This window comes from Scaptodrosophila lebanonensis, unplaced genomic scaffold (genome assembly GCF_003285725.1).
Source record: "Scaptodrosophila lebanonensis strain 11010-0011.00,11010-0021.00 unplaced genomic scaffold, SlebRS2 tig00000085-arrow-pilon, whole genome shotgun sequence".
In the NCBI taxonomy this organism is placed as follows: Eukaryota; Metazoa; Arthropoda; class Insecta; order Diptera; family Drosophilidae; genus Scaptodrosophila; species Scaptodrosophila lebanonensis.
The window spans coordinates 2,783,872-2,810,677 of NW_022060564.1; the positions used below are offsets into that span (position 1 = coordinate 2,783,872).

Below are 26,806 nucleotides of genomic sequence, written 5' to 3' on the forward strand. Positions count from 1 at the left end.
AAAATCGTAATATATTTTATTTAAAAAGTACAATCTTTTTACATACCTTATACGGACACGTATGATTGAAATTTGTAAAATTCTGAAAGAAGCCAAATATCAATTTCACACCCGGATGGTTTTTTTTTCGAACAAATTCGCAAAAGTCGACCTTATAGTCCATTAGCCATGGCTTGTAACCATTTGCTTTCTTCATTACTTGAAGTCTGAGGTCGATATTGTTGGTCGGATGCAAATAATTAATTACTATATTTAAAGTGGTTTTGTTGCGATGAACCGCTTTTATCCGACAGTATTCAATTTCAATCCATGATTTATTTAGAGATTCACAAACAGCATTTGTTATTTTAAAGAAGGCAGCATGCTGGAAATATTAATAATTTCAATTAAATACGAAATTAGTTTGCAAGAGTTTGCAAGTTACATTCTGATTTAGTAGCACGATTGTTGCCAGGAGCAGCCCCAAAATTGGCGATAAAGTACGCATTATAGCTGTTCTCCACGTCTGATGTTTGTGAACTTCTAGATGAAATCGAACTAATGTTTCAAACTTGCCCCCAACTTATTTGGGGAAATATATGTATGTATATACATATGTATATGTATGTTTTTTTCTGTGTAAAATATCCAACACTTGATCATAAAAGAATGTGTTCCTAAACCGTTATATTGATTTTGACTTGATTTAGATGAATAACTAATTTCAGAAATCAAAGTGTCGACGACGTTACCTTCGTTTGAGAAATACTGGCTCTATTCATATCTTATTACTTTTCGGTTAAACGAAATAGTTCAGTAACAGAGGTTTGATGTAGTATTTCCTAATCTATCCTAATCGATATTTAAAGTAAAGCTGGTTGTGTTTGTAAATTAAGTAGTAAATAATGATTTATATCAATATTAGATAAATTTCTTGTTCTTTTAAGCACCGATGATGCGCCAACTTTTTGTGGTAACTGTGAAAAAATGATCGCTGCAAATACGAGTATATATATAGCTCCGTTTATTATCTTTCAAATACGTTTTTAATTATTGAATCTACAAATATATACATATGTATGTATGCATAATGATACACCGATTGCACCTATTCTGATCTCAAACAATAATTTAGAGGTAGATGATCGGTTCTCTGAATAATGGTTTAGAAAATGGAGCGTATATTTAAAATCGAAGTTAAAATAGAGATTACTGTTGAAATTATTAATACATTCGTCTAATGTTTGGCAGAGCTGCCAGATGTTATTTTTGAAAGTAATTAGAGATAAGGGATTGTGGTTATAGCATTAAATTCCATAAATATCTGAAGCTTCGATTCTAAAGTTCCAAAAATTTATGCTAGCTAGAATACTTGTTTGTGTCGAGAGGTTGCTCAGAATGATGAATAAAAAGGTTGGTAACAAAATTGCTACAACAACAATACAGAAAAATCAACCGCCGATAAATTTCGTACATGTACATATGTATGTACATTCAAATGTATAAAAGCATGCATATATGTACATGTATTTATATACATACGCAGATATCATAATAAAAATTGTATTGAGTAAGTTGAGAACTGCTCGAGTACTGAGAAACCGAACATACACACACACATGCACATAAAAGCCGCAAAAAGTTGCTATGTACATGAGAGCCGGCCTACGCTACTGCGCTGCAAGCGTTGCTGCCTCGGTCGCTGCTGTCGCCGCTGTCGCTGCTTTCCGCCTCGTCGTTCTCGACGATTTTTGTTCACTGCGACGCGTCGCCATTGCTTCTCGTATTTCTCGTTGAGCTGGCGACGCGACAACAACGCTTTTACACACTGTTCGAAAGCAATCAGCAACAAAATAAAAAGAGAAAAAGAACATTAACTGTTCTAGTATAATTCAATATTTTTGTTGCTTGTTCTTTGTGCTCAAAAATCCACAAATATACAAGCTGTAAATATTAGAAAAACCACAAATTTAAGTGAAATAATCAACGACACAAAATTTAAATCGATCTCTCCGCCTTATGTTCGTATATTAGGGAATATGTGAAAATTGCAGCAAACTGCACAGGAACCATTTAGTCAAAAATTTTATTTATCTTAACTAAAGTGCAATTTTTTAAACCAATTAATGTGTGCATGTGTGTGTTTTTTTTAAATTAATAATATTTTCTTAGTGCTAAATCAAAGACTGATAATCATTGTTTGCGATTAATGCGAATTAATGAATTTTAAATAAAGTTTAATAATAAAATAATCAATGTACTGCGGAAAAACAATTGATAAATTGAAAAATAGAAACAATTGTGTTTAATATTATTGAACGTTGACGTTAATTACTTGAAACCATATGGCTAATTAAGTAATGAATAATTGTGTGTGCAAAACAGATAAGCATTTTACCAAGCAAACGAGAACATTTCTATTCTAAACAATAACTTATTGTTACATGCCAAATAAACAACAACAACAAAAGCTTCGCAATCATCAAATATGCGTAACGTAAACCGTAAACCTAGGTCAATATTGTTTATAGTGGCGTGTATGTGAGCAACAACAAACGTCTAATAAAACAATAACAATAGTGCCCGTGTAGACGCGCAGCTACTAATACGAATCGAGAAAGAGATAATAAGCACGCACATACATACATAGAGACAACACAACGTCAAAGAAAAAGCGCACACGGAAATTCGCAAAAGCAACAACTGAAGGAACGATAACACACACCACACCAAAGGCAAAAATTAAACTTGAAAATTAATTTTATAATCAGGCAAAACCTTAGGCAACAACAACAGCTGCTGCCCCTTCCGAAAAAACGAGCCGAAGCGAGCCGAGGAGGCAAGAAATTAAATAAGCTCTCACACACAGTGCGCGTCACACCCGCATACACACACACAGAGGCACCCACGGACACGAGGCAGTCGCAATTATAAAGCTCACTTGTTCGGTTGCTCTCGCCTCCCGACGTCGTCGTCGTTCTGAATTAACAACAACAAGAAGAACAGTTTTGGCAGCCCTCTCTCAGTTTTCAAACGTTAGATGATCATCTTGCTTGTTCGACTCTTTTTTTTATCGCATCGTCGCAGTATCGTTCTAACGCTCAATCCCTCGCCTGGTTGCGGTTGGCGCTAAGAATTATTTTGTAATTGGTCAACATTGGGTGCAGACCTTACGTGCGGCTCGGCAAACAATACTGAAACAGATACAAACATATATATAACAACATATATATAAATACATACATATATGTATGTATGTGCACAATCTACCGATTACGGAACGGCAGTTTGCGAGCAGTTGAGTGCGCAACAGTGAAAAAGTTCTAACCACTTGCCGCTGATCGATTCCCGTGTCTGGACGTTCAGTCAGTGCAACAAGTTATATATTGAAATAAATATTCTAATAATTAATACCAAGAATAAAAGGAACACTTTTTTTGTAAGGTGAACACAAATTTACCCGTTTACGCATTTTTTGGATTATCTAAATACAAGTAACAAAAAACATTGTGGATTTCGTCCTGTTTTTATGGTAAGTTAAAAATTCCTTAAAATAAATATCGTTTATGGAAATAGAACCCCTATTTTTAGCTGAATATATTTTTAGAAGGGAAAACAAATTTATATACAGGAAATATACAGTCTTAAATAGAAAAGAAAGTATTAATCAAAATTGAAATGCAGAATTAGGAATTTGTCTTCTTTACATTTAATTTTTACCAACTATTGAATAGTTAATAAATAAAAATAAAATATTCCAAACTTTTTATTTTATAGGATCAATATTCACTTATGGCTTAATAAATTTTCTGAATGATGAAATATGTTCGAATCTATTGCAAATAACGAACGTGTTACTTAAAACAAATCATCACGTTTTATTCAAAACAAACAATATTATCTTCAAGCCCACATTGCGTATACTTAACGCTACGAAATACTACATGTTTTCTAGTCTTTGCAAGCTTAAAACATAGTTTTTGTTTTCATTTAAATGTCCAAACACTGCCTAATTAAATTTTAGATTGTAATACCCCGTTGGTGACTCATTTTAATGCTTTATAGTTCTTATGCCAACTTCTTGATTTCGATAATGGCCATGACATGTCTGCATACTTAGGGCCTACCCATGAGTCATTCTATAGGCTCAATGAGTCACACCCGTTAGAAAATCACAGAAACACTTCAAGGATCACACGACCAACTCGGTAATTAGCAATGATAAACAATATTGATTAGACGGCAAATGATATAGCGACTGGGTAGGTTCGTTACGTTTAGAACAAGTTTGATTGCACAGATTAGTGAAATTAACAAATAGTTTTGAACTAAGTTGAACTATAATATGATCGCGCTTTGAGTAAATATTTAAAGCATCTGAACCTGGCTTAAAATGTTTTCATATTGGTTTTTAAAATATTTACCAATTTTGAAATATAATGGAATATTTAGACAAGATATATTACTAATATATTTGCACATTGTGTCTTCAATCTTATTAAGTTTGCTCGAAAACTATCTAAACTATTTTTAAAACTGGATTGACTTTTTCCACTGAGGACTTGTCTTGCAAATTTTTGAGACTTCTTTTATGGCTTGAAAATATATAGCTTATGTTAATTTGCCTTTTTAGTTCAAAGGCCTCGAATCATTCTCGGAAAATTCTTTTTTAAGTTTTTAATTGATTTGATTCTAGCTTATTCGATTTATATAGTAAATGTGTTCTTTGCTTGGAACAATATAATGTGCTCAAACTCATAGCTCTTTTGCTGTAATTTTTGGAAGCTGATTCAAAAATTGTACTTGAGAATTATTACTTAAAAATGTTGCTTATACATAGCTCGGCTGACCTGTCACTTCTCATATTTTTTCTGTACGACATTAATTTTCCCTTGCCACATATATCATCGCTGATTATCGACAAGGCATCCAAAGTTCAATGCAATTACAATGTCTATACGAAAGCCATATAAAAAGACCTTTCATCTACTTATATACATACCTTAACGATACATGGGCACGCACACTTTAATGGGCGATTTTCTATTTGGAACCTTCTATCTTTTGCCGCAGACTTGCGCAATTTATTTGCGATAAAAAAAATTATGATAGCCGTGGTTTTGTTTTCCATCCATCGGTATATCCAAAGATTTGTTAGTATGCGTGAGAGTGTGTATTTTATATATTTGCTAATTTTGTGTCTGAAGGTCAGTAACAGCGTCGACCCCCGAAAAATAATAGAGGAAAACAAAAACAAACGCAAAACATTTCAACTCGCTATTTTGATACGAGAACTGTGGACCCGATTAATCTTTTGAGCATTTACTCGTATACCAGTATAGGAGAAAAGTAAACGAAGGTAGTTAGTATTACTGTGTACAGGAAATTGTTATAAAACAAGAACCGAGTGCCGTTACCCTATTGTTGGTAACTGTTATCAAAATTCCAAGTTTTTAGGTGGGCCGGGGTGAAGCGGGTCTGGTCGGTTAGCGTTAACCAATACTTTTCTGTGGGCTAGCTGCGTTCATTCACGTTCCACCCTCGACGCTTATCAGGCAGCCAGAGTCGTCGATCCGACAAGTCAGCCATTTAGATGGGTGTGGGGGGCACTTTTCATTATCGTCACTGTTCGGAATGTTTGCATGCAACTTGGAAGCTTTTCTCAATCGCAGCTGATTTTATGAATGAGATTCAAGAACTTGATTTGGGCTCAGATTGTAGATAAAGGTCGCTGAAATGTGCTTGGCGGCACATGGCAAATTCGTGAGCAGCTTAGCCGGAAAACAGCTGCGAGACATCACTGTTTTGTCATATCATACTGATGGCATGGATTTAATTGAACAAAATGCCAATCATTCCACCTTGCGCTTCCACACAAGAATGTGATAAACAATTCAAAAACCAGCAACTATCATAGTTGACGCAAACAATACGCGTAGGCTGTGCACGAAACTTACGTGTCTTTTGTGCAGAAAAAATGGGCTGACAGAACGCGGAAATTAACTCAGATCCTTATCGAATTGATAATATGCAGTATCATCTGAGAAGTTTGATGTTGACAGAACGAGTTGCGATTTCAAAAGAGAATTTCTTTAAAGAGAAATGAAATACAATTAGGATTCTATACAATTTTATGGCAGATTGATTCTTTGTCTATGTACATATATCCCAATTATAACTTATATTAAACTTTCATTTATTTTGCTAATAAGAAGAAGATAGATACTTGATTGAGAAGATCATTTCAATTGTTATTGCAACGAAAATAATTCTCAAACTTGCTATATAATATATAGTAAATCTTTTTTTGTATTCCTAATTGCATTTAGAAACAATTATACTAAGCTCCACATTTAATTTACAATCATTAAAATGCGAATCATTAAATATTCAACATTTGAATGTTTTCATACAATTTCCGATGTTGAAATGGAAAGTTAAAATACTGATTGAGTCAACCGAAAAGTTTGATATGAGAGTGCTCCCAAGTGCCTTAAAATGTTGCTTTTTAATGTTATCGCCTAAGTGGCTGTCATATATAAAATAAATGGCACCAGCTGCAAAAGCCTTTATCAAAAGGAATTAAAAATTCGCTGAAAGTAAAATGTCTTGCCAAAATACTTAGTTGACGATAAACCTAATCGGATTTCTGTTGAACCTGTACAATGTCCAGCAGTGTGATTAATGCTTCAGTTGCCAATCAACCAAACACAAATGGACATACATATGTACATATAATCGTACATTATTTTAAAGTTATCATTGAAATCAAATGTCACGTGATGGTTTTTGAAAAGACGAAATCGAAAAGCATTGTCGTCGTTAGCCGCCGTCATCATCAAAAGACCCTTTGCCTACCCCATTAAATTTCATATTAAACACACACAGACCGAAAAAAAAAATACACAAAAATTGAAACGCAAACGGCGCAAAAAAATGGTTATGTATCTGCGAGATACATACTCATGCATATAGATACAGATATTCTAACGCAAAGCCGGTTCCAAAAAGCGGTGCGCAAATATGCGTTAATGTGTGCGTGCGTGTGTTTGTATATTTATTGTGTATCTACCGCCGAATCGGCTGTATCTGTATCTATGCATTGCCAAAACGAAAAAAAGAGAATTTCGGCAGCGTTGGCGTGACACCCTCCCCTCCCCCCTTCCTACACTTTCCTTCTTTGGTACGCCATATTGCAAACGATCCGCCATTTTTATTCGCTTCTACCTACCGGTTGCCGTTTGCCGCTTGTTATTATTGTTGTTGCTATTGTTGTGCCTCGTATTGTTGCTGTTGTTGCTGCTGCTGCTGCTGGGGGAATTCTTTGAAAGTTCTTGGTGGTTTATTTATTTTTCTATCAGAGGCATACTGATGTATACATATGTATGTACATATATATACATACATACTTACTAACACTTATTTATGTGCTTACGTTTGGTTTTATGAAACAAATATTTGGCTTGGTTTTTTCCTTTTTAATGAGTATAGACATATGTATGTATGTACATTCGTGTATATAATATTGACCTTGGTTAACAATTTGCGCGCTAGCTTTATCTCTCATCATCGAATACATACATATACAAATGTGTTTTTTTATGAATGTATGTATGTATGTATGTATGTATTTACTTGGTGTGCCTTTGTTCTAATATCTATTTCTTGCTAAATGAAATGACTGTGAATTTGTCGCTTGATTCATTCTCTTTTGTTCTACATTCAATTTTACTTCGTTGTGAAATTGTACAATCGATCCATTTGTTCACATACGAGTATATTACATAGTATAGTTCTCAAAATGCTATAAGGGGTCGAGGGGAATAATTGACCCTATAGAGAGCAGTACTTTAATGGTTAACCTACCATATAAAGGATAGTGTTTCAATATTTTTCAGCACCATAATAAGATCTTCTAGTTATGATTTAAGTTCTGTAGAAGTTCAGAGTAATTAAATAAATTAATTTATTAAATTTTGAACTATTAACTTTAAGCAGTTTTCAAAATTTATAAAAAAAAATATCTCTAATAAACTTCGGTTTTGGGAAAATTGTTAGTAACTTTTTTACACATTTTAAAAAAATTCGCCGATCCCGAACATCTGATAACGTTACGGTTTGAAAAACACCTCAACACAGAAACCAAAAATTTATTAATATTTAGGAATAAATCAACAGCTTAAATTGTTTAAACTCTAAAGCAACAATGAAATACAAATAAATGTGAATTATATTTGTGGATCCCATGATTCATTTGACTCTTAGATAGAATCATACTTGTAATAAAAAAATAGAAACAGAGTAAGTGATGTGTATTTTTATTTTTGTGAAATAATAATGCTATTTAGAAACAATATTAGTCAGCTTTTACTCTTGGCAACAATTACAAATTAGCTTAAGTGTATTGTGCAGCAATAAGAAGTTATTATAGAAATACTTACGAGTGTTTCAATAATAATTAGTGTTTCTTAATTTTAAAAGCAATTCCCTGAAATGTCAACCAAAGCCACTAGAAGCTGAAAAGTAATTTAGATCGAAAGCGTTGCTAAAGGACACATACACACTCATACATATACATATGTATTTATAGAAGAATTACACATATACATACATACACATAACCATCTGCAATAACTGAAGCCTTATAGGAGTCTGCTGCCGCACTGCAATGCTGCAACGCATTTGAGCAAATGTCTTGTTGTTTTGTATAATTCGTTTATTTGTTCAGCATTTTGAATGCCCTTCATGCATCCATCCATGTGTGTGTGTGTGTGTGTGTGTGTGCGTTTGTATGTTTGCAGGTATGGGTGTGAGCTTCTGTCCTTCGTTTCACGCAAAACAAAACAAAAAATTGTTTGTCAAGTTCAAGGACAGCTGCAACAACCACTGCACAAGCACGGGCGCAAGCACAGGCACAAGCAGAGCGGCACAATCGCTTTTGACGCCGTTGCTGGCTGTACGCTTGCACTTAATATTGCGCTCGCTCGCCCATCTCTTCTCAGTCAGTAATCGCACAAGCTCTCTCTCTCCGCTCCGCTCCACTTCGCTCATCATTTCTTCAATACCCTCTACTCAAAGGGTAAGGGGGGCATTCTAGCTAAGTGCGTATGTATGTAACAATCAGGAGAAAGAGTGGCAAATATAATGCGCACATACAAGTATGTGTATACCTTCTTGACCAGTACGACAGATATACATCGATATTCTTCATAACTTGCGTATATCTGGGAATTACTTTGCAACCAGAGTTGATAATCATACATCCCATTGTAGCTTAAATCCCCGCATGTCCAGCTTCATTGTTATAGATCAGCTCTAAAGGAACGTATAGTCATAAATGTATAGGGTTTGTAAAAGTTGGAACGGCACGACTCTAGCATTGCATTGTTTGATTTTCGTTTTGTTGTTTGAAATGATTCTTCTTTTTTCTCTCTTACTATCAACTTTAAACATTATATTACCAAAAATAGTTGTTTATGCTTTTAAATCTAATTGAGGACATTTAGAAACCTTTTCAGACGCATCTTTAACTTCTTGACTTTGGAATTTTATTGTTTCAAATGACTCTTCATTTTTCTCTCTATATTTCTAATAACTATAAACATTATACTATATTACCATAAATAGTTGTTTATTCTATTAATTTTATAAACCTAATTAGGGCCATTTAGAATTCTTTTCTGACGCATCTTGAACTTCTGATCTGATCCAGCGTCGCAATTTTGTGGTCAAGTTCAAGGCGCAGCTGTATTTTCCAAGTTTGTTTGCGTAGCCACATCGTGCCTAAATGTGGATCTCATGATCTTAAGTGCGCTTAATTAGCATTTGGGCACTAACTGGCAAAGCTATGGGCTGTGTGACAAGCTCTACTACAAATACGAGTAAAAGCAAATAACACGGAAAATGCACACAACACAGATTGTTTGACCCCGTAAATACAAAAAAATATTTCTATTTCCGCAGCAGCATCTGCCTCTAATAATTTATGCATTAAGCTTGGTCAGTGATATTCAAATATGATAATGCTGCTCTCTACCTAGATCTACCGTCATCATCGTCATCAGCATCATCGTCATCATTGACGTTAATATAAAACGACTTTTGAGACTTACGAATTCTAAATTGAGGTTCTTTTTTTTTGGTGGGGGGTAGCAATAAAGCCAAAGGTAGAAACCTGCCAAACGAGTTGTGTTCAAAAACCAAATTTTGCTAACAAACAAAAAACAAACCCTGTTTGTATAGACATATACACATGTACATATGCCAAAAAAGTATCTGAGAAATACGCACAAGTGGTTGAGGCAAGCAGATACTTTTGGCACAGGATATGCGGTTAGGTGGACAGCAATGTCTGTATGTATGCATAACAAAAAATATTAAATAAGCACATGTAATGATGAACTGGAAATTTTCCACTTCAATTTTTATTTAATAAATATTTGTTCGCACACAAAACTTGTGAAAATGAATAACATTAACTATTAGCAGGGCAGAGCAATTCTTCAATTTCTGTAATAATTAATCATTTATAAGCTTGATATTGTTTTAATCTCGTTGCGACTTAAGTTTAAAATAATCTTTAAACAAATGTGTACTTTTAGCACCGTCGCATTAATTACACACTTAAGTGCTAAATACAAAGAAAACTTGTCTTCGATTTTGTCACCACACCTTCCATTTGTACGCCCATCTTTTGTATTTAATCATTGTGTTATTTCTGTTACCGGAAACTCGGGCCCCTCATGATTGTAAACTTGTTTTTCAAAAGTATTTACAGATTTCCACGCAATGTGTCAAAAACACCATCAACAACAACAATAACAACTGCACAAAGCTCGCCTGTCGCCCTACCTCCTGCTATCGCTTCAGTTTGAACGTCATTTGGTGAAGCCTTTTAATTAAAATGCATTTTAAATGTTATGGCAAGATTTAAATTTAAAACGGCACCCCGCCCCCCTTAACTCCAGCCAGCGTTTCTGAACGCAGCGAACAATGAAGAAATTTGGCAACTAAAAGAAATGTCTATGTATGTACAACATGTGTGTGTGTGTGTGTATATATAAAAACACTTGTGCATTTTTTATTGTATATACATTTGTACATACATACATATGTGTTGACTTGAGGTTTCCACACAATTTAACGTATTGACTGTGGTTGTTGGTGGTTGTGGTGGTGCAGATCCCAGCACATCGCGATCCCCATTCTCCAGCTGAAATTTTCGGGTTTCTTTGCTTTTCGATTTCTTCTCTTTACTTTATTCAGCGGCTACAACAAGAAACAAGAACAACAACAACAGAAGCCGTCATCGTAAATGAGCTTTTTTTGGCGTTGCGTTCATTGACCCTCTTGGATGGCAAATGAGGTTGCTGCTTTGTTGTTGTTGTTTTCGTCGTCGGACGCCGCGGCGTCAGCGTCGCCGTTTGCTAGCAAACCGCTGAGTTAAGCGTCTTTCTTCATTGTTGGTTGGGGAGGGAACGATACGAAATTTAAGTGAATTACTTACAAAATGCACTAGGATTGCAGTTTAACAATTATTGAATCATGAATTTGTCATAGTTGTTACCTAAGCCAAAAAGAAAACACAAACAAACGCGTTCTACCAATGAAAAATATTAATGCAATGCAAATAATTTTTGTAAATTACCTCGCACTAAATGCAAAACCCACAAGTACGCATACATACACATAGAGTCAGTCGTCATACATACACTCAACAAAGGCAAATTGCAGTGAGCGTCGCTGCTATCGGCTCAGTCAACGCCAGCAGAATACAAAAGGCCGAGGCGAAGCGTCGTTCTCTCGCACTCACACTCGCCCATTGTGTTCGTCGGCTCTCGCTCGTTTTGTATCATGAACTTGAACTACACGTGGAGGCTGTGCAGCAGTTTTCAACATGCGCATTGCATGAATATATACGTGTGCCCCATAAGGAGGTAGTGCACGAGTTTTCAACAGCCTGACAACGAGAAAAAAGGCAATGCGCGTGTTTGACTGCAACTTTGCGCTTGTGCTTTTATTTAGCCTCTTTACTTGCAAATACATACACACATATGCATGTATGTACATACATATGTAAGTATACTTACACAGGCATGAGCGTATTTTATGCTGTTGACAAATGAAAGGGAAGTTGTTCGTGAATGTGCGCCATTTTGTATGCAAACAAAAAAATCTGCACGAAAGTGAAAATGTTTTTCCAAGGATAGTTTTATGTGCACATAACGTAAAAAGTCAACATAACCTAAACATAAACATACCAACAATTCCATCAACAAATATTAGTTTCCCATATACATACATACATACATATGTAGATGAATTGTTATTAATCAATAATTTCACAAGGTAATGCAATATTATACATACATACATATGTACATACATATGTATGTATGTAGATCATTCTGCTAATGCAATAACAAATTACGTCATATTTTCTATTTTCTAAAAGTCATGCTGTTATTTCCATTATTTTATTTACACGCGCTATCAAACAGCAACAACAACAACATGCAATACGCCGCTCAGCTCAGTATCGAACGGCAATGGTTTGTATCTCGCTTCCTCGCTCACTTGCTGAGCTTTTGCCGCCATTCGTTTCTCGTCTCGTTGTCGTCATTTTTGATGACCTAGGCTAACCGCCATGTAGTAAAATTCGTTACTTTTCTCAGTTGCGTCGTTGTTGTTTTTTTTTGTTTCCATGCCCGCGCACGCATAAAAGTGCGTGTAGTTGATGTCTAGCTAGCGCTGGCTGCGCTGCCAACGCCGGCGCACCTCAGTCGCTGCCTACACAAGCTACGCAATTGAGGGTTTCAAACAACTGTTATATGTATGATGTTTTAGCTTGTTTAGATACATTTGTATTTCATTCATGAGGGAATGTTGTATATAATAGACTTTTAGAAGAGTAATTTAATTAAAAGTTGTAGAAATTGCTCATAAAACTAAACAACAATGACATGATTTGAAAAGAAGAAAAAACCCAAATTGTTTATGTTCATATGTATATATACATACATATGTACGTAAATACATACAATCATTCACATTCGGTATCAATGAAACAATTTGTTTTGTACTTGAGAATCTTATCGTTTGTCGTGTTGTTTTCCTAGTTTCCTTCCCAACAATATTTCATTGAGTATTTTTCCTATTTCGCATGTAAAAAACAACAATTTATGAGAGCGCTTCTATCTTATCGCTAGCTAGGGAAATTAACCATAAAATACAGATACTGAAAGCAACAAATTCAAACGTTCTCATTCATATGTATGTACATATGTACATAGATATGTATGTCAGCTTGTTGTAATAGATACGCATGGAAACATAATCAAAAATACTAAAAACCAACAAAAATACAACATGGCCATGTCAAAAAAGCTTCCATTTTGCTTATTTAAATGTTCATTGACCCTTAGACGTACATGTGTTCAGATAGTCTGAGTTTGTTGTCTGCGTATGTTTGGAAAAAGGTGTGTTGTCTGTATGATAGCTACATACATATGTACATATGTATGTAATACTAAATATATACATACTCGTACATACATACATATGATTCCATCCCACTGGCTGTGTATTCCATTAGTGCTTGAAGCGAGCGAACTTATTTAAAGCATTTTTTTTTTTAAATAATTCGAAATAAGTGTAAAATATAGATTAACTTTAATAGAATCATCTGTGAAGCATAAAACTTTTCAGCAGTAGGTAATACATTTTGAAAGTTTTCCAGTATTCTATATGTATTTATTATGTACATATATGAAAGTATACCTAGTTCTGTTCTATGTTAACCAACTACTCATTAAATAAATAAATTATTACCCAGCTCTAGTTCTAATTTCCTTTTTAATTTCTTGAAAAATCGCACATTATCAATATTGTGAGTAGATAAAGTACAATCATACAATATTTAGTAATCACAGCACGAAAATTGGGTAGTAGACCCTAATTTCCTACATAAGGTGCTCTATAGAATAATAACATTGAGTTCAAGATAAAAAATCAATCAAATACTTATTGTTATTAGCTTTAAAAGAAGTCTTAAAACCAAGTAACGCTTTTGTTATATTTTAAAGATTAGCTCACACCCTAGTTTAGCGATAGAACTGTCTTTTTAAGCCACGGTAGCTTTCTATAATCATGGAACTGATCCATCCGTTCAACACCAACATTTATCAGACGTCAGCCTCACCCACTCCACTTTGAGCCCCGAAATTAGCGTCAAGCCGCTGCGCTCAGTTTCTGAGCTATCCCAACAAAATAACGGTAAAAGCGTGCTGTGTTTCGAAAAGAGAACAATAAACATGTTGGCAGCGACTCGGTCAATATTGTAAGGGACGGGAGTTCTCAGTCGCTTTTTGGGCCGTCGTTGTAGTTGTTGTTGCTGTTGCCATGCTGCGATCATTGACCGACCGCCTTGTGCGTCTGCTGCGTGCTTTTAACCTCATAATAGATAAATAGCATATTTTGTTGTTGTTGTTGTTTTTTAATTTGTTTTCCGTCTGTTATTTTATGCCTTTACCTTCAAAAAGTCGAGCTTACTTTTGTGGACCGAGCAATCCACGCAGCAGCGATCAACATCAAGAGAGAGAGAGAGACCAGGAGAGTGAGCGAGTGGCAGTGCGAGAGCGTATGAGAGCGCGCACGAAAATAGTTTTTGTGTCGAATGTTAATGAACTTTTGCGCTAGTTTAATGTATTGCGCACACACTCGCATACATAAATACACACACACATATGTATGTATGTACAAACTTATGTACGTATGTATGTATTCTCGTTGGGCCATAGTGTTAACAAAAGCGTGGAAGCAACCGAAAAAGTTTTTTGAACTTGCAGCTACATATGTACATACATATGTATGTATGTATTTCTAGTCTTGTTTGCGCGCTCAGTAAACTTTTTATATATTTCTTTGAGTTCTTTCTTTTTTGGTACATATTTGTCAAAGGTGGGCTAATGACTTTATTTGTTGTCGGCTTGGAGGATCTGTAATCCAAGGGGAAAGTGATCATTTGGTGATGAAAAAACTGCTATCTTTTTATAGGTATTAATGACAGAACGATAGAAACGAATATTGAGCGATTTACCAGGAACCTTAACTACGATCCAGAAATTTCTCTATTGACTTACGCCATTCCATAAATTATAACTTTATCAGTACTTAAAATATACCATTTATCAGCTCTGGTCAAAGTTAATGTTGAAGTAATCTAAAATTTGGTGCCAATTTTTTTTCAATTAGTCCACACACCCAAAATAATGTTGTGCAAGGCACGCAAATTCTTATCGACAAGTCGTGTGATCAGTTGCTAAGTATTTGTGTGTACATGAAGCAGTCATCACATGATGAGCCACAAACATTAGCAGTTTTTTTTTTAAATTTTATTGTTATAAATTGTCATTTTAATTTATTTGCTGAACGTTTCTGTGATTTGTTTATAGAGCTATAAATATATTTCGCTTACCTCAGCATGATTCAGTTAAAAACAATTCAGAAACACAGTTCGACAGTGGTTTCTGGGCATAGTTTCTCTCCAATTGATAAGAAGAAATACGCCCCCCATTTTAAACGCATGACTCATGCCAACTGTGCAGGTTTGAATGCTAAAAGTTTTTCAAAACTGAGTGCTTATACAAAATTTCCCAAAGAAATATCCCTTTTGAAAAACTACTCAAAATATGCTCAGCTCAAATATTGGGCTTTCAAAGTTCGTAAAATTGTCGAATTGAACAAAAATGATACCGTTTTAAAAAATTCCCCCAAAATTTCCCCTAACTCAACACAACCCAAACCACTCAAATACTGCCCCAACCCAAAACGCGCTCACTCTATGCCATGCACAGCATGGAAAACTTGTACGCCCGCTTTTCCAATTCAATGAGCGGCACGCACTTGGGAAATTTTTGTTCATGCCACAGATCAATGGGCCTATGTATGCCCACAGCCTATGGTTTGTTTGTTTGGTGGTGGTGGTTGATTTCGAGTTGGTTTGGGTTCGGGTTTGGGTTCGCAGCATATTTTTCGGCAACGCACCCACCAGTCTCCGGCACACCATCAAACGTGAAAGAACTAGCGGCGTGCGGTGCGCCTCCAATCCGAAAGATATGTGAATGAGTGCGTGTGTGTGTGTGTATAAAACTTCTTGTGAGGGTGTGAGTGTTGGAGTGTGCTTGTGCGTGTTCAATGCAGCGCTTTACAATGACCGATTTCCTAATGAACGATATCTTGAGATCATTTAGAAAGATGCGCATGAACAAGACCTCGAGTCAGCACAGCACTCCGTCTAGTCTCCATCAGACGCAACGCCAACCCCCCCAAAATCTGCTTAACTATCAGCAGCTATTGCAACAACAATTGCAACAAGACTATCAGCCGGTGGCGCAGCAAACGAAAGACTTGAAAAAAATCATCAAGATTATCAAAAAGAATGTTATCAAGCAGAAAATAACGCGAAAAATGAAAATCGTCGTCTGAACAAAAATAACAACTAAAATATTACAAAATAATGCAACTGTCAATTTATTTAATATTTTTATGAGACCAAATGGCTGAATATATATCCACCCATAGACTGATTTAAAAAGCACTATAAATATAATATGAATACGTCGTGTGGTTTCCCTAAAAAGTACAAATGTAAATAAAAGAAAAATATGTTCCCATTTAAAGATCTCTCAAAACCAAAAACCAAATAGTTTTCACATCACTTGAAAGACTGTCGAAAATCAATCGTAACATGGACTAAAAAGAAATACGTAGACTTCTATTATAAAACATAGACTGCATAAATCAAAAAGCTGAAGAAAAAACTTTACACAATAAATAAAATAAAAAACAAACCCTCAACTATGACTGAACGTAATAAAGAGACGAAAAATTGGGCAACCAAACAAAATTGGATCAAGGATGTGCTGTCGAAATCGGGCACCGAACTGGTGGATATATCCAAATCGAAATTACAAAAACAACACAATGCCAAGAATCAGGCAAAGAAAGCAAATGCAAAAGGTAATATTAGTATTATATCGGAAAATTCAAGAAGTTTTCTTGCTTGATTTCCCCAACTCCGCCTCCGCCGTGCATAGAGCTTGCGCCATTTTGTTTTGGGTATACAGAGTTTGTTTTTCCAGCCTATTGAAAATTTCTGTCAAAACAAGCAAGAAAACGCCGGCCGCTTATTCAAAGCTTTTCCGCGTCGAAGGGAATTTTCTTCACTTTTTCTGTTGGAGTTGTAAGAGCATAAATGATGTCTCTAATTCGTAGTAACTCCCCATTTGACGCCCCCTCCCCCCGTCTTGCCTTGCCCAACCCTATATATATTTATATAGAAACTCTCACTTCTTCGCTCTCGCGCTCCGCACCTTCCCCCAGAAATGAAAGCTCAGTTGGAAAACAGCGGCGGCCGGCAATAAACATTGTGGGAAAAACTGCGTAGTAGGGTGGGTTTTTGTTAGCCCCTTCCCAATCCCACCCCCCACCCCCCGCTTACTTTCGCTCTCTTTTCCGGGCTTTTGCGTCGTAATATTCACACACTTATTATTTCTAGTATTGAACGCACTTTGAGGAAACTCGTAATGCAGGTTGTTAAGTTCTCTCTGTTTTTCCACTATGATGGGGAGGGGGAAGGGGGTTAGTTGTGCACTTCAAGGTTTATTCTGAAAATGTTACAACAGTCGCAGTTTATCGAAAAAAAGATAAACATCGTATATTGTTTGCTGAATAATGAATAATTTGATAGGAAGACGATCGAATTTTGAGCCACAATTGGAATTTATTATTAAATAATTAACAGCATTTAAACAGCAATTTGTAACACTAATTATATCGGGCACTGCTTTTCTTTTAAGCAATAATATGCAATAATATTCTACTTGTATTTAATTTTTATACATTTGTGCATAGAAAGAACTTATAAATGGAGGAGATATAAATGATTAATTTCAGCAACTTATATTAATTGCTATTTAATTTTTGAAATATGAATATATATTTTTAACTGAACTATATAAATCGGAAATAACCCGTGCAAGTAAACGTTAGCAACCGTTTCCTTAAGTGGGTTTAAATGGGATTTATTTAAGCAGATAATTTAACAAATATGTAGATACATAATTCTTTCAAAAAATTACTAATTTTTGTTGAACATTTATTTATTATGAGCAGCTTATTTTTAAAATGGAATAAAAACTTTAATTATTTGAAATGCCAGTATTTCGGAAAACAAAATTGAATGTGTCTAAAACAAAAACAAAAAACAAATTTAAAAAAACGGATTTATTCTAAAAGAAATATAATGTTGATGTTCGAAACCTTTTTACAGGTAGTTGAGCAGTTAAATAACGTTTATTTTATTGAATAAATAGTCGATTAGGTGACTGTTTCAGTTTCTACATTTAAAGAGCAACAAAACAGTGTTTGAGAAATGCAAATAATAGGGGTTTTTTTTTTATTTTAAATCTTTAATCTTTATTTAAGATCTGTCCTAGTTTGGACAATTATTCAATTTTATGATAGCTTTGCCAACATTGTGGGATTCTTGCTAGCTCCTTGAGCAACATAATAGATAATTGATGATAGCTTTTTATAAACGATAAAGTTTATTTAAACCACAACTTGTATGCCTACTTTACAGATTCATCAACAACCAATATGGTTTACTATCATCCCGCAAATCAGCTGCCCATAAAGACGGAGCAACCTAGTCAAACGGATTTCTGCAATGCGCTGCAGGCAACGCCATTGCTAATGGCGGCGAGTAGCAGCGGGGGCGGTATGGCGCCATCTGCCGTGCAGCATGAGCAATACGAGTTGTTGCAGACGCCTCAGCAGCGACAATTGCAGTTGCAACAGCAGCAACAGCAGCAGCAGCAGCAGCAACAACAGCAGCAACAACAACATGTGCAATTAACGGGCTTTCAGCTGCAACAGCAGCAGCAGCAACAACAACAACAACTGCAAAATATTGCAACAATGCACACGCCACGCATTAAAGGGGAGCTGCTGCCCTATGAGTTTACAGCCACCAGCTACGCGATCACAGAAACATTGGGAACACCAACCAGCCATGCAGCTAACAAAGGAGCCATTGCTGCTAGCTCCGCATCCGTTGCTTCCGCTCCCGCTCCCGCTCCTGTTGCCAACACCGCTTCCACCTCCTTGGCCCGCAAACCCAATCCCAATAAGCCGCAATTCAAGTGCGAGCAGTGTGGCATGATCTTTGGCAGCAAATCTGCTCACACCTCACACACCAAATCGCACGCCAAGAATGCCGATCTGGGGGCCAACAACTCCTCCACCACGGCCATCGAACTGAACGAGGCGGGTCTGCCGCTGGGCATACCAAAGAGTCCGCCCATCAAGCCGCTGGCGAATGTGGCCGCCGGCGCGGATCCCTATCAGTGCAATGTGTGCCAAAAGACCTTTGCGGTGCCGGCACGTCTGGTAAGTTCCATTTATAATTTCTCTCTATCTCTCTCTCTCGAATATAACTCGTTCGCTGTCCATCTCTAGCCATATCACTAATTCCTGATATTCCCCATTCGCTTAACAGATCCGCCATTATCGCACACACACCGGCGAGCGTCCCTTCGAGTGCGAATTCTGCCACAAGCTGTTCAGCGTAAAGGAGAACCTGCAGGTGCATCGACGCATCCACACCAAGGAGCGACCCTACAAGTGTGACGTGTGCGGTCGGGCCTTTGAGCATTCGGGCAAGCTGCACCGGCACATGCGCATCCATACGGGCGAGCGTCCGCACAAGTGCTCCGTGTGCCAGAAGACTTTCATCCAATCTGGCCAGCTGGTCATCCACATGCGCACCCATACGGGCGAGAAGCCCTACAAGTGCCCTGTCGAGGGCTGCGGCAAGGGCTTCACCTGCTCCAAGCAGCTGAAGGTGCACTCTAGGACGCACACGGGCGAGAAACCGTATCACTGTGACATCTGCTTCCGCGACTTCGGCTACAACCACGTCCTCAAGCTGCATCGGGTGCAGCATTATGGGGCCAAGTGCTACAAGTGCACCATTTGCGATGAGACGTTCAAGAACAAGAAGGAAATGGAGGCGCACATCAAGGGGCATGCCAACGAGCTGCCCGACGACGAGGTGGAGGCAGCAGCGTCCGTAGCCACTGGAGGCGACTCCGCCTTGCCCACAACTTCTTCGGAAAGCAGCAGCCACAATTCTCCGCCCAGTTCGCCGCCCAGCGAGCTGGTTACCGCTCCCATGGCAACGGGTCGGCCCAAAAAGCCGCGCCAACCAAGAGGTGCCAAAGCAGCAGCAGCTACGGCGGCCGCACTGCAGCATTCATCTCCTGGTTCGCCCAGCTCCACCTACTCACCATCCAGCTCCAGTTTGGCTTCCCGCGCCTCCCTTGGCTCGCCCGGCTGTGGATCGACGCTCTCGTCGCCGCCGCCACCCTCAGCCGCCGTCTTGCAATATGTGGTTCAAGCCGATGCGCACAGTCGCGACAGCGGCGTATCCAGCGGCCAGCCACCAGCCATCGTCTACGCAGACGAGGATATGCCCACGGATCTGAGCATGCAGCAGCAACAGCAACAGCAGCAGCTTTATCCGATCGCACCGTACTATCCGGCTTCTGTTCCCTACAGAACCTATGCCATACCCCCACAACAGAAGCCAGAACAGCCACCCCTGGCAGCTCCCTTGACCATCAATCCTGTTCTGCTCGAGGCTGCAAATTTGGCGCGTCGGGATCATGACGAGCATCAAACGAACAACGAGGATGAGGATGTGCAGGTGGCTGCTTGGCAGATGATGCAGCTGCGTCGTGGACATGCTGCCACGCCCCCACCCACAGCTTCCACGCCCACAATTCCAAAGGAGGAGGTGACAACAACAACAACAACGACAGCAACTACCCAGCCCGCCCTGGAACCGCCCACACTACATGTCAGCGATGAGGCGGCCAACTATGATGATCAGCACGAGGCCACGGAGCTCATCAAGCATTTCAAACGCGGCGAATTGGCACGCCATGGTCTCCACAAGGGCTACGCACCGGTCCCCAAATATGAGTAAGTGTTACAAAATATCAAAACCCAACTATTTTCGAAAAAGTTTAGCGAATTACTAAGTTCTTGGGAATAGGTAGAGAAGAAAGTCTGTTCGACAGTATGAACTGCAAAAGCTTCTGAAGCAGAAGGTCTACAACTTATAGCTAAATAGCTTTCAACTTAGTGCGTTGCTTCGTATTTGTTCAGATTATCAGATATTGTATTCAAACAGAAATATATAGAACATTAGAAATATGTCTGGGAAGAAATCGCTAGAGAAATCACAAATACAGCTAACGATTTTTTGCTCGTTTGAATCAGAAAGGCTATAGTTTATATTTTATATAATATTATATATATTTTACTTCAAAATTGGAGCAGCTCTGTTCAGGTTTCCGTTTTCAAATTCGAAGACATTATGCGGAATCGGAAATCACAAATATAGCCAACGATTGGAATTTTGGAACTGCAAGAAAATAAAATTCAATCTTTTTTTTCAATTTACGTTTCGCAAAATTCAATCGAATTCGCAAATGGGAGCAGCCAGTTATTAGATCCACAATATCATTAATAATAGTCTTACAAATATTAAAAAATTGATTTAAAAAGCATCGGTTGAAATACGAATAATAGGATATAGCTAGTGGTTTATTCAAAAACATATCTTAGCCAAAAGAAGAACCCCGAGTTTCCAAATCAACGTTAAAGGATGGGATTTAAAATGAATTTCAAATGTTTCAGACTGTTCTGTTTCCAAAGACGATTCTACTAACCCTGAATTGCTATTTTTTTTAAAGGATTTTCTAAGTTTTCTAATAAGTCTAGTAGTTTAGTTCTATTTTCTCCGCTTGACTAAACAAATCTTCCCTTCTTCATTGCTTACAGATCTTCCCTGGTCAACCACGATATTGTGCGTCGTGTTGAGGCGGCCATTGGTCTCCGGTCCAGCACCGAATCCCCCGAGCGTTCGTCCTCGCCCGAGAGCGACTCCCTGATGATGGCCGATCGCAATGTCATGACCTTGCCGTTGCGAAAACGAAAGCATTATATGAACGAGGGCGACACGAGCAGGAATGGGACGACGGGTGTGGAGACGGGCAGCGGTGGTGCCGGACCGGGCGGCGTCACAACAAATGCAACAACAACAACGATTGCGGGCCCAGATGCCGCTGGAGGGCCGGCGAACAACAACAACAGCAACAACTCCAAACACATGCGCATGAGCTCTGTCATCCAGTTTGCGAAGGCGTTGTAGATGGGCGCGGGCTCAGGCTCAGGCTCGGGCTCTAAGCACCAAGACTGTTCCAAAATTCTAACTGAAATTAGTTTTTACTTTTTACAAATCGCGGGCAATTTGAGGTTAGGGCTGAAGCAAAAACAAAACAAGAATGTTTTTTTAAATGCCAAAAGTATTATATAGAAGAAAAAAAACGGAGTAGTTGATGAGATTTGTTTTATAACAAAGCAATTATCATCATAATTATTATTATTATTATGATTATTAATATTATTAATATTATTATTATTGTGTACGATTATGTTATGTTTACGTTTACCAATTAATTGCTGTTTTTTTAAAGTGTTTGGCAATTGTTTATATAGTTTGCTGTGCGCGCGTTTTTGTTTTTTGTTTTAGTCAAATTTTTACAACAAACATTATTTAGAAATCAAGCTACTTATGCAAAAGCAGAGCATAAACGCGAAAAACAAAAACCACAACAATAACAATAATAAGTAACATAAATACAAAACTTACATATACAATTATATATACATATAGATATATATTTATGCAACAATTCGCGAGCCATATTGGCGAACATAATTCATAAATACATACACATATGTTAACATTTAAAAATAATTAATAATATAAATAAGCGCGAAACTAAAGCATAAAACATAAACAATGTAAGCAACATAAACAATTTGATATGCATTTTATATTTTATACAACAACAACAACAACCACAAGATCAGCATCAGCATTGGAAAATTGTAAGCAAATAAGTCATAAATCATGCCACAACAAAAAAAACTACAAAAACAGAAAACAAATAATTAACAACGCTAATCAACATGAAGCCTAAAAACATAAAACATCAGGAAATCAACATACACATACATACATATATTAGATATATCTACGGAGAATATTGAACTGATAAGCAAAACGCAAGCAAGCATTATTAAGTCTACACATACACACAAACACACACACATATAACATACATTTAATAATTAAATAAGCAGAACGTTTTTTGTAAAACCTAAGTAAACAACAATAAGCACATAGTTGTAAATTGTAGCATGAAATATTAAAACCGAAGCAGCAAGTGAAATAATAAATAATTCTATGGCTTTTAAGGAAAATGGAAAAAATGTGGGCCAAGTTCTTAAATTTCAAGTTTCTAACGCTGTATAGCTAGGGTTCGTGTAACTACTAAGTGTTTATAAAGTGCCCAATAGGTGGTGTATTGTTCCTTTTCTACGGTAGGTAAGGTGTGTTAGTGAAACGAGCTACATATTGGAGTAATGCAATTATTCGACAATCACCAACAAATTTTAAATAGTTATCGAAAATATTAAACTGATGAGCTGATGGTATAATTACAAAATAGTATGGACAGATTTCTGTTTTAATTTTGCTAATGTACAACAGGTAGGTTGGTCGCCAGCCGAGTGCAACACTGCACCAACTTATGCGGTTTATGTACCTACTAATGCGAAACGTGTGGCTCAGTTTTGTATTACTCTGTGGTGAGTTAGTGGGACTGTATTTCCAGCAATATAATTCGACATTATTTAAATTTCTAGCTTCGGTCACTCTTTCATTTTCCTTCAACTTGTACGTTGTGCGAAAACCGCTAAGGAATTTAATTCACAAATTTCTCCCGCAAAAACTATAAGTTACACATTCAACGGTGAGTGAACTCTTTTAGTTGCTCTACTATACTAGCAAAATTATGTATTATGAAGTGTGTGTCAAATATCATATCATAACTGATCTTCTTTTTGGAATATTATACATTTTCCATACAACAACAAATAAAATTGCATTAACATTTATTAAAGTTCATCGTTTTTTGGCATTGTGTTGTCAAGCGCTTTTTCTTTTCTTTTTCTTCTAACACTTCGTTTTTTTGTCCTACATGCTTTATTGCATCTTCGGCCTACTTTGTCGAATAGGGCTGTCAACACTTTGGATACTCATTGGGCTCCAATACTAAATACTTGAACTTCATTTTTTTCCTTACGAAAAAGAGCACTGGCAACCCTGTATGTAACAGGACTTTTCTGATCTGCTTGCTGGCAAATGTCGCATTCGAAAGTTTCTCATAGAGGCGTTCGGACGTATAATTTTGTGTTCCTGGTGATTTGCAAAAAAAAGTGAAGTTTTGATTCTTAAAATAATTGAAAATAGTTAAGATTTGTGCTTTTTTCCAAAAATTTTCAATCAACGAATAAAATTTCTTATTTTGTTGGTGAGTTTCTCCGGTGTAATCTTGTGCGTACGAGAGCCTTTCGCAGAATTATTTGCAAACAATTCGCACAAGCGTGGGCTTAGCGAATACATTTTACTTGTAGTTATCGGTAACTTAGAGTTTTTCAAAATGAAAATACATCCAAACATACTCATGAAGCGTCGGAACATCAATGATGCATTTAAGTGCATGCGTGTGTGTTTTGCGCTGTTTACCGTTTTACAACGTTCACGTCATAACCAAAGCGGGAGAATAACGTAGTTGTAAAAAGTTAAGTGCAGGCATGTGTGTTTAAACGTCATGTGTAGAAATATGCATATGTATGTGCACAATTCTATGGACAGTGAACAAAAGTTAACGTTCCGTCTACTTTTGTCGCCTGGTCATTGGTCGGTTTGCTTCGCGTCCATTGGCGTTGCCATTCTTTGTAGCAGCCGTTCGTTGCTGCAGATTTATATGTTAGGACCCACCTACACTGTATGTGTACGAGATTTTTTTCTTAACATTTGCGATAAGAAAAACATAGCTAATAATCAAATAATTGGTATTTTATTTGGATTCCCATGCGAAAAATGCAACGAAATGACAAACGTACATCGTATGCTGTTCCGATTCCTTGTCCTGTAAAAAATAATAAATTCTAAAATAAATTTTTTTACAAAATGTCAGTTGGAAAAATGCCTAGTCATGCAACTTTGTCTTTCAATAACTAGCAGATATACGAATTAGAGTTGTAACACAAAGAGATTGCAAATTTTGAAAAGGTGGGACATTACGACAGCATAAATTTACAAAATTATCGATACCAGCCGTCTTAGTATGCTTGTAAAACGGACATCACAATCGATATTACAAACCAGGGCTAAGAAAAAAGCTTGGCTGTCCGATGACATTTCATAACGTTATTTTGACGTATGGAATGGTTGCTTTGCACATTTTTATTTAAAGAAAAACTTAATATTCGTTTTGGATACTTTGGTATACTTTTTGTATAGTGTAATTAAAAGTATTTCACGTCTTATATTTGTTTTACCCTGTACCTGAAATGTTTTTCAAATTAAAGTTAAAAAAACATGCTTTTTAACAACAGCTGTATACTCTTCAAGTTCCTTTACACCAACATAATTCTCTTTTCTCTACTACTCATACTATATTTTACCTTTTAGGACTATATATCCTTTTATTGCTGGGGTAGGGTTTTAAACTCTCTAGCACACTATTAAATTATCTTAGTGCTTAAGAAATAACACGACTGTCAAAATTCTTAAATATAAATAGGTCCATCTGCTACTATAATCGAGATCTAAGAAGCGCAAAAAAAAAAAAAAAAAAACAGTTCAGGCTTCGGTAATTACGTAAATAGAGATTGTGAGACCTGTGTCTATAATTCCATAAATTTGTGCATTTTATAGAATGCCGAAGGTCTGTACAATTGTATACTCTCGCTGTTCTGCGCTTCATTCTCATTTTAGTCGTCTGCTGCTTCCTTGGCTGCGGCTCCAAATCTGACGAACCAGGCAGTTGGTTCCTATACGTACCCATCTCAATATTTTAATCTCTGAAGCTCTGTACATTCATTTCCAATGTTATGCCTTTTATGCTTGTTTTCTAAATCTATTTACATTAAGATGGAAATTTAGACTAAGGCGTCTCTATATATATAAATAAATGCAACATAAACCTTTTTCGCCACCATAATTCATTCATAATTACTTGTTAATATAAATGTATTGCTTAATTGGTGAAAAATGAAAAAAAAAAAAATTAACATTTTGAGTAATTTTGTTGTCAAAAATAAAACTCTAGTTGAATTTTTGAGTTTTTTCTTTATTTTTATCAAATAATTTGTATTTTTTTAAACGATTTTCTCAACTTGTTGTATGGTTTTTTGTTTCTTTCTTTGGGGTCAAAATACAATACAATATTATTCAAAAAATTTCCATATTTTTGTTCATCTAAGTGGTTGTTGTTTTGCTTTCTCATAAAATGTTTGTTGCCCTTTTATAATGTTTTCATTTTCGTTTTTATTACCATTTTCATTTTGTTTTATAATTACATTCATTATATAGAAGATATACAAGTACGCATGCATTTCCTTTTCAGACAGCTTTTACAATTTTGAATTGTAAAAGCAATACATTTTACAGAGGCTTGTGGCATCGCATAAATGTTGTAATAAACGTTATTGTTGTTGCTGAACTAAAATATTTGCTTTTATTTTGGTAAGCGGGCAACTCTACTTAAGTTGGTTTCTGGTTTTGTTTTATGTCGTCGGTTGTAATTCTACTTAATAAGGTTTATTAAATTTGCTCCAA

The 26,806-nt window shown here is 36.6% G+C and overlaps 2 protein-coding genes across 2 annotated transcripts; both read left to right on the forward strand.

Moving 5' to 3' along the window:
• Positions 1 to 2,218: 2,218 nt before the first annotated feature.
• Positions 2,219 to 23,358, forward strand: LOC115626392 (Krueppel homolog 1). Its single transcript, XM_030521752.1, has 4 exons — positions 2,219 to 3,511; positions 18,623 to 19,431; positions 19,541 to 21,027; positions 21,892 to 23,358. Exons 2-4 carry the CDS (start codon positions 18,640 to 18,642, stop codon positions 22,259 to 22,261), a joined length of 2,649 nt encoding a protein of 882 aa, XP_030377612.1. The 5' UTR covers positions 2,219 to 3,511; positions 18,623 to 18,639; the 3' UTR covers positions 22,262 to 23,358.
• On the forward strand, positions 16,189 to 16,464 carry LOC115626395. Its single transcript, XM_030521758.1, has one exon. The coding sequence runs from the start codon at positions 16,189 to 16,191 to the stop codon at positions 16,462 to 16,464; it is 276 nt and encodes a 91-aa protein (XP_030377618.1).
• Positions 23,359 to 26,806: the final 3,448 nt, after the last annotated feature.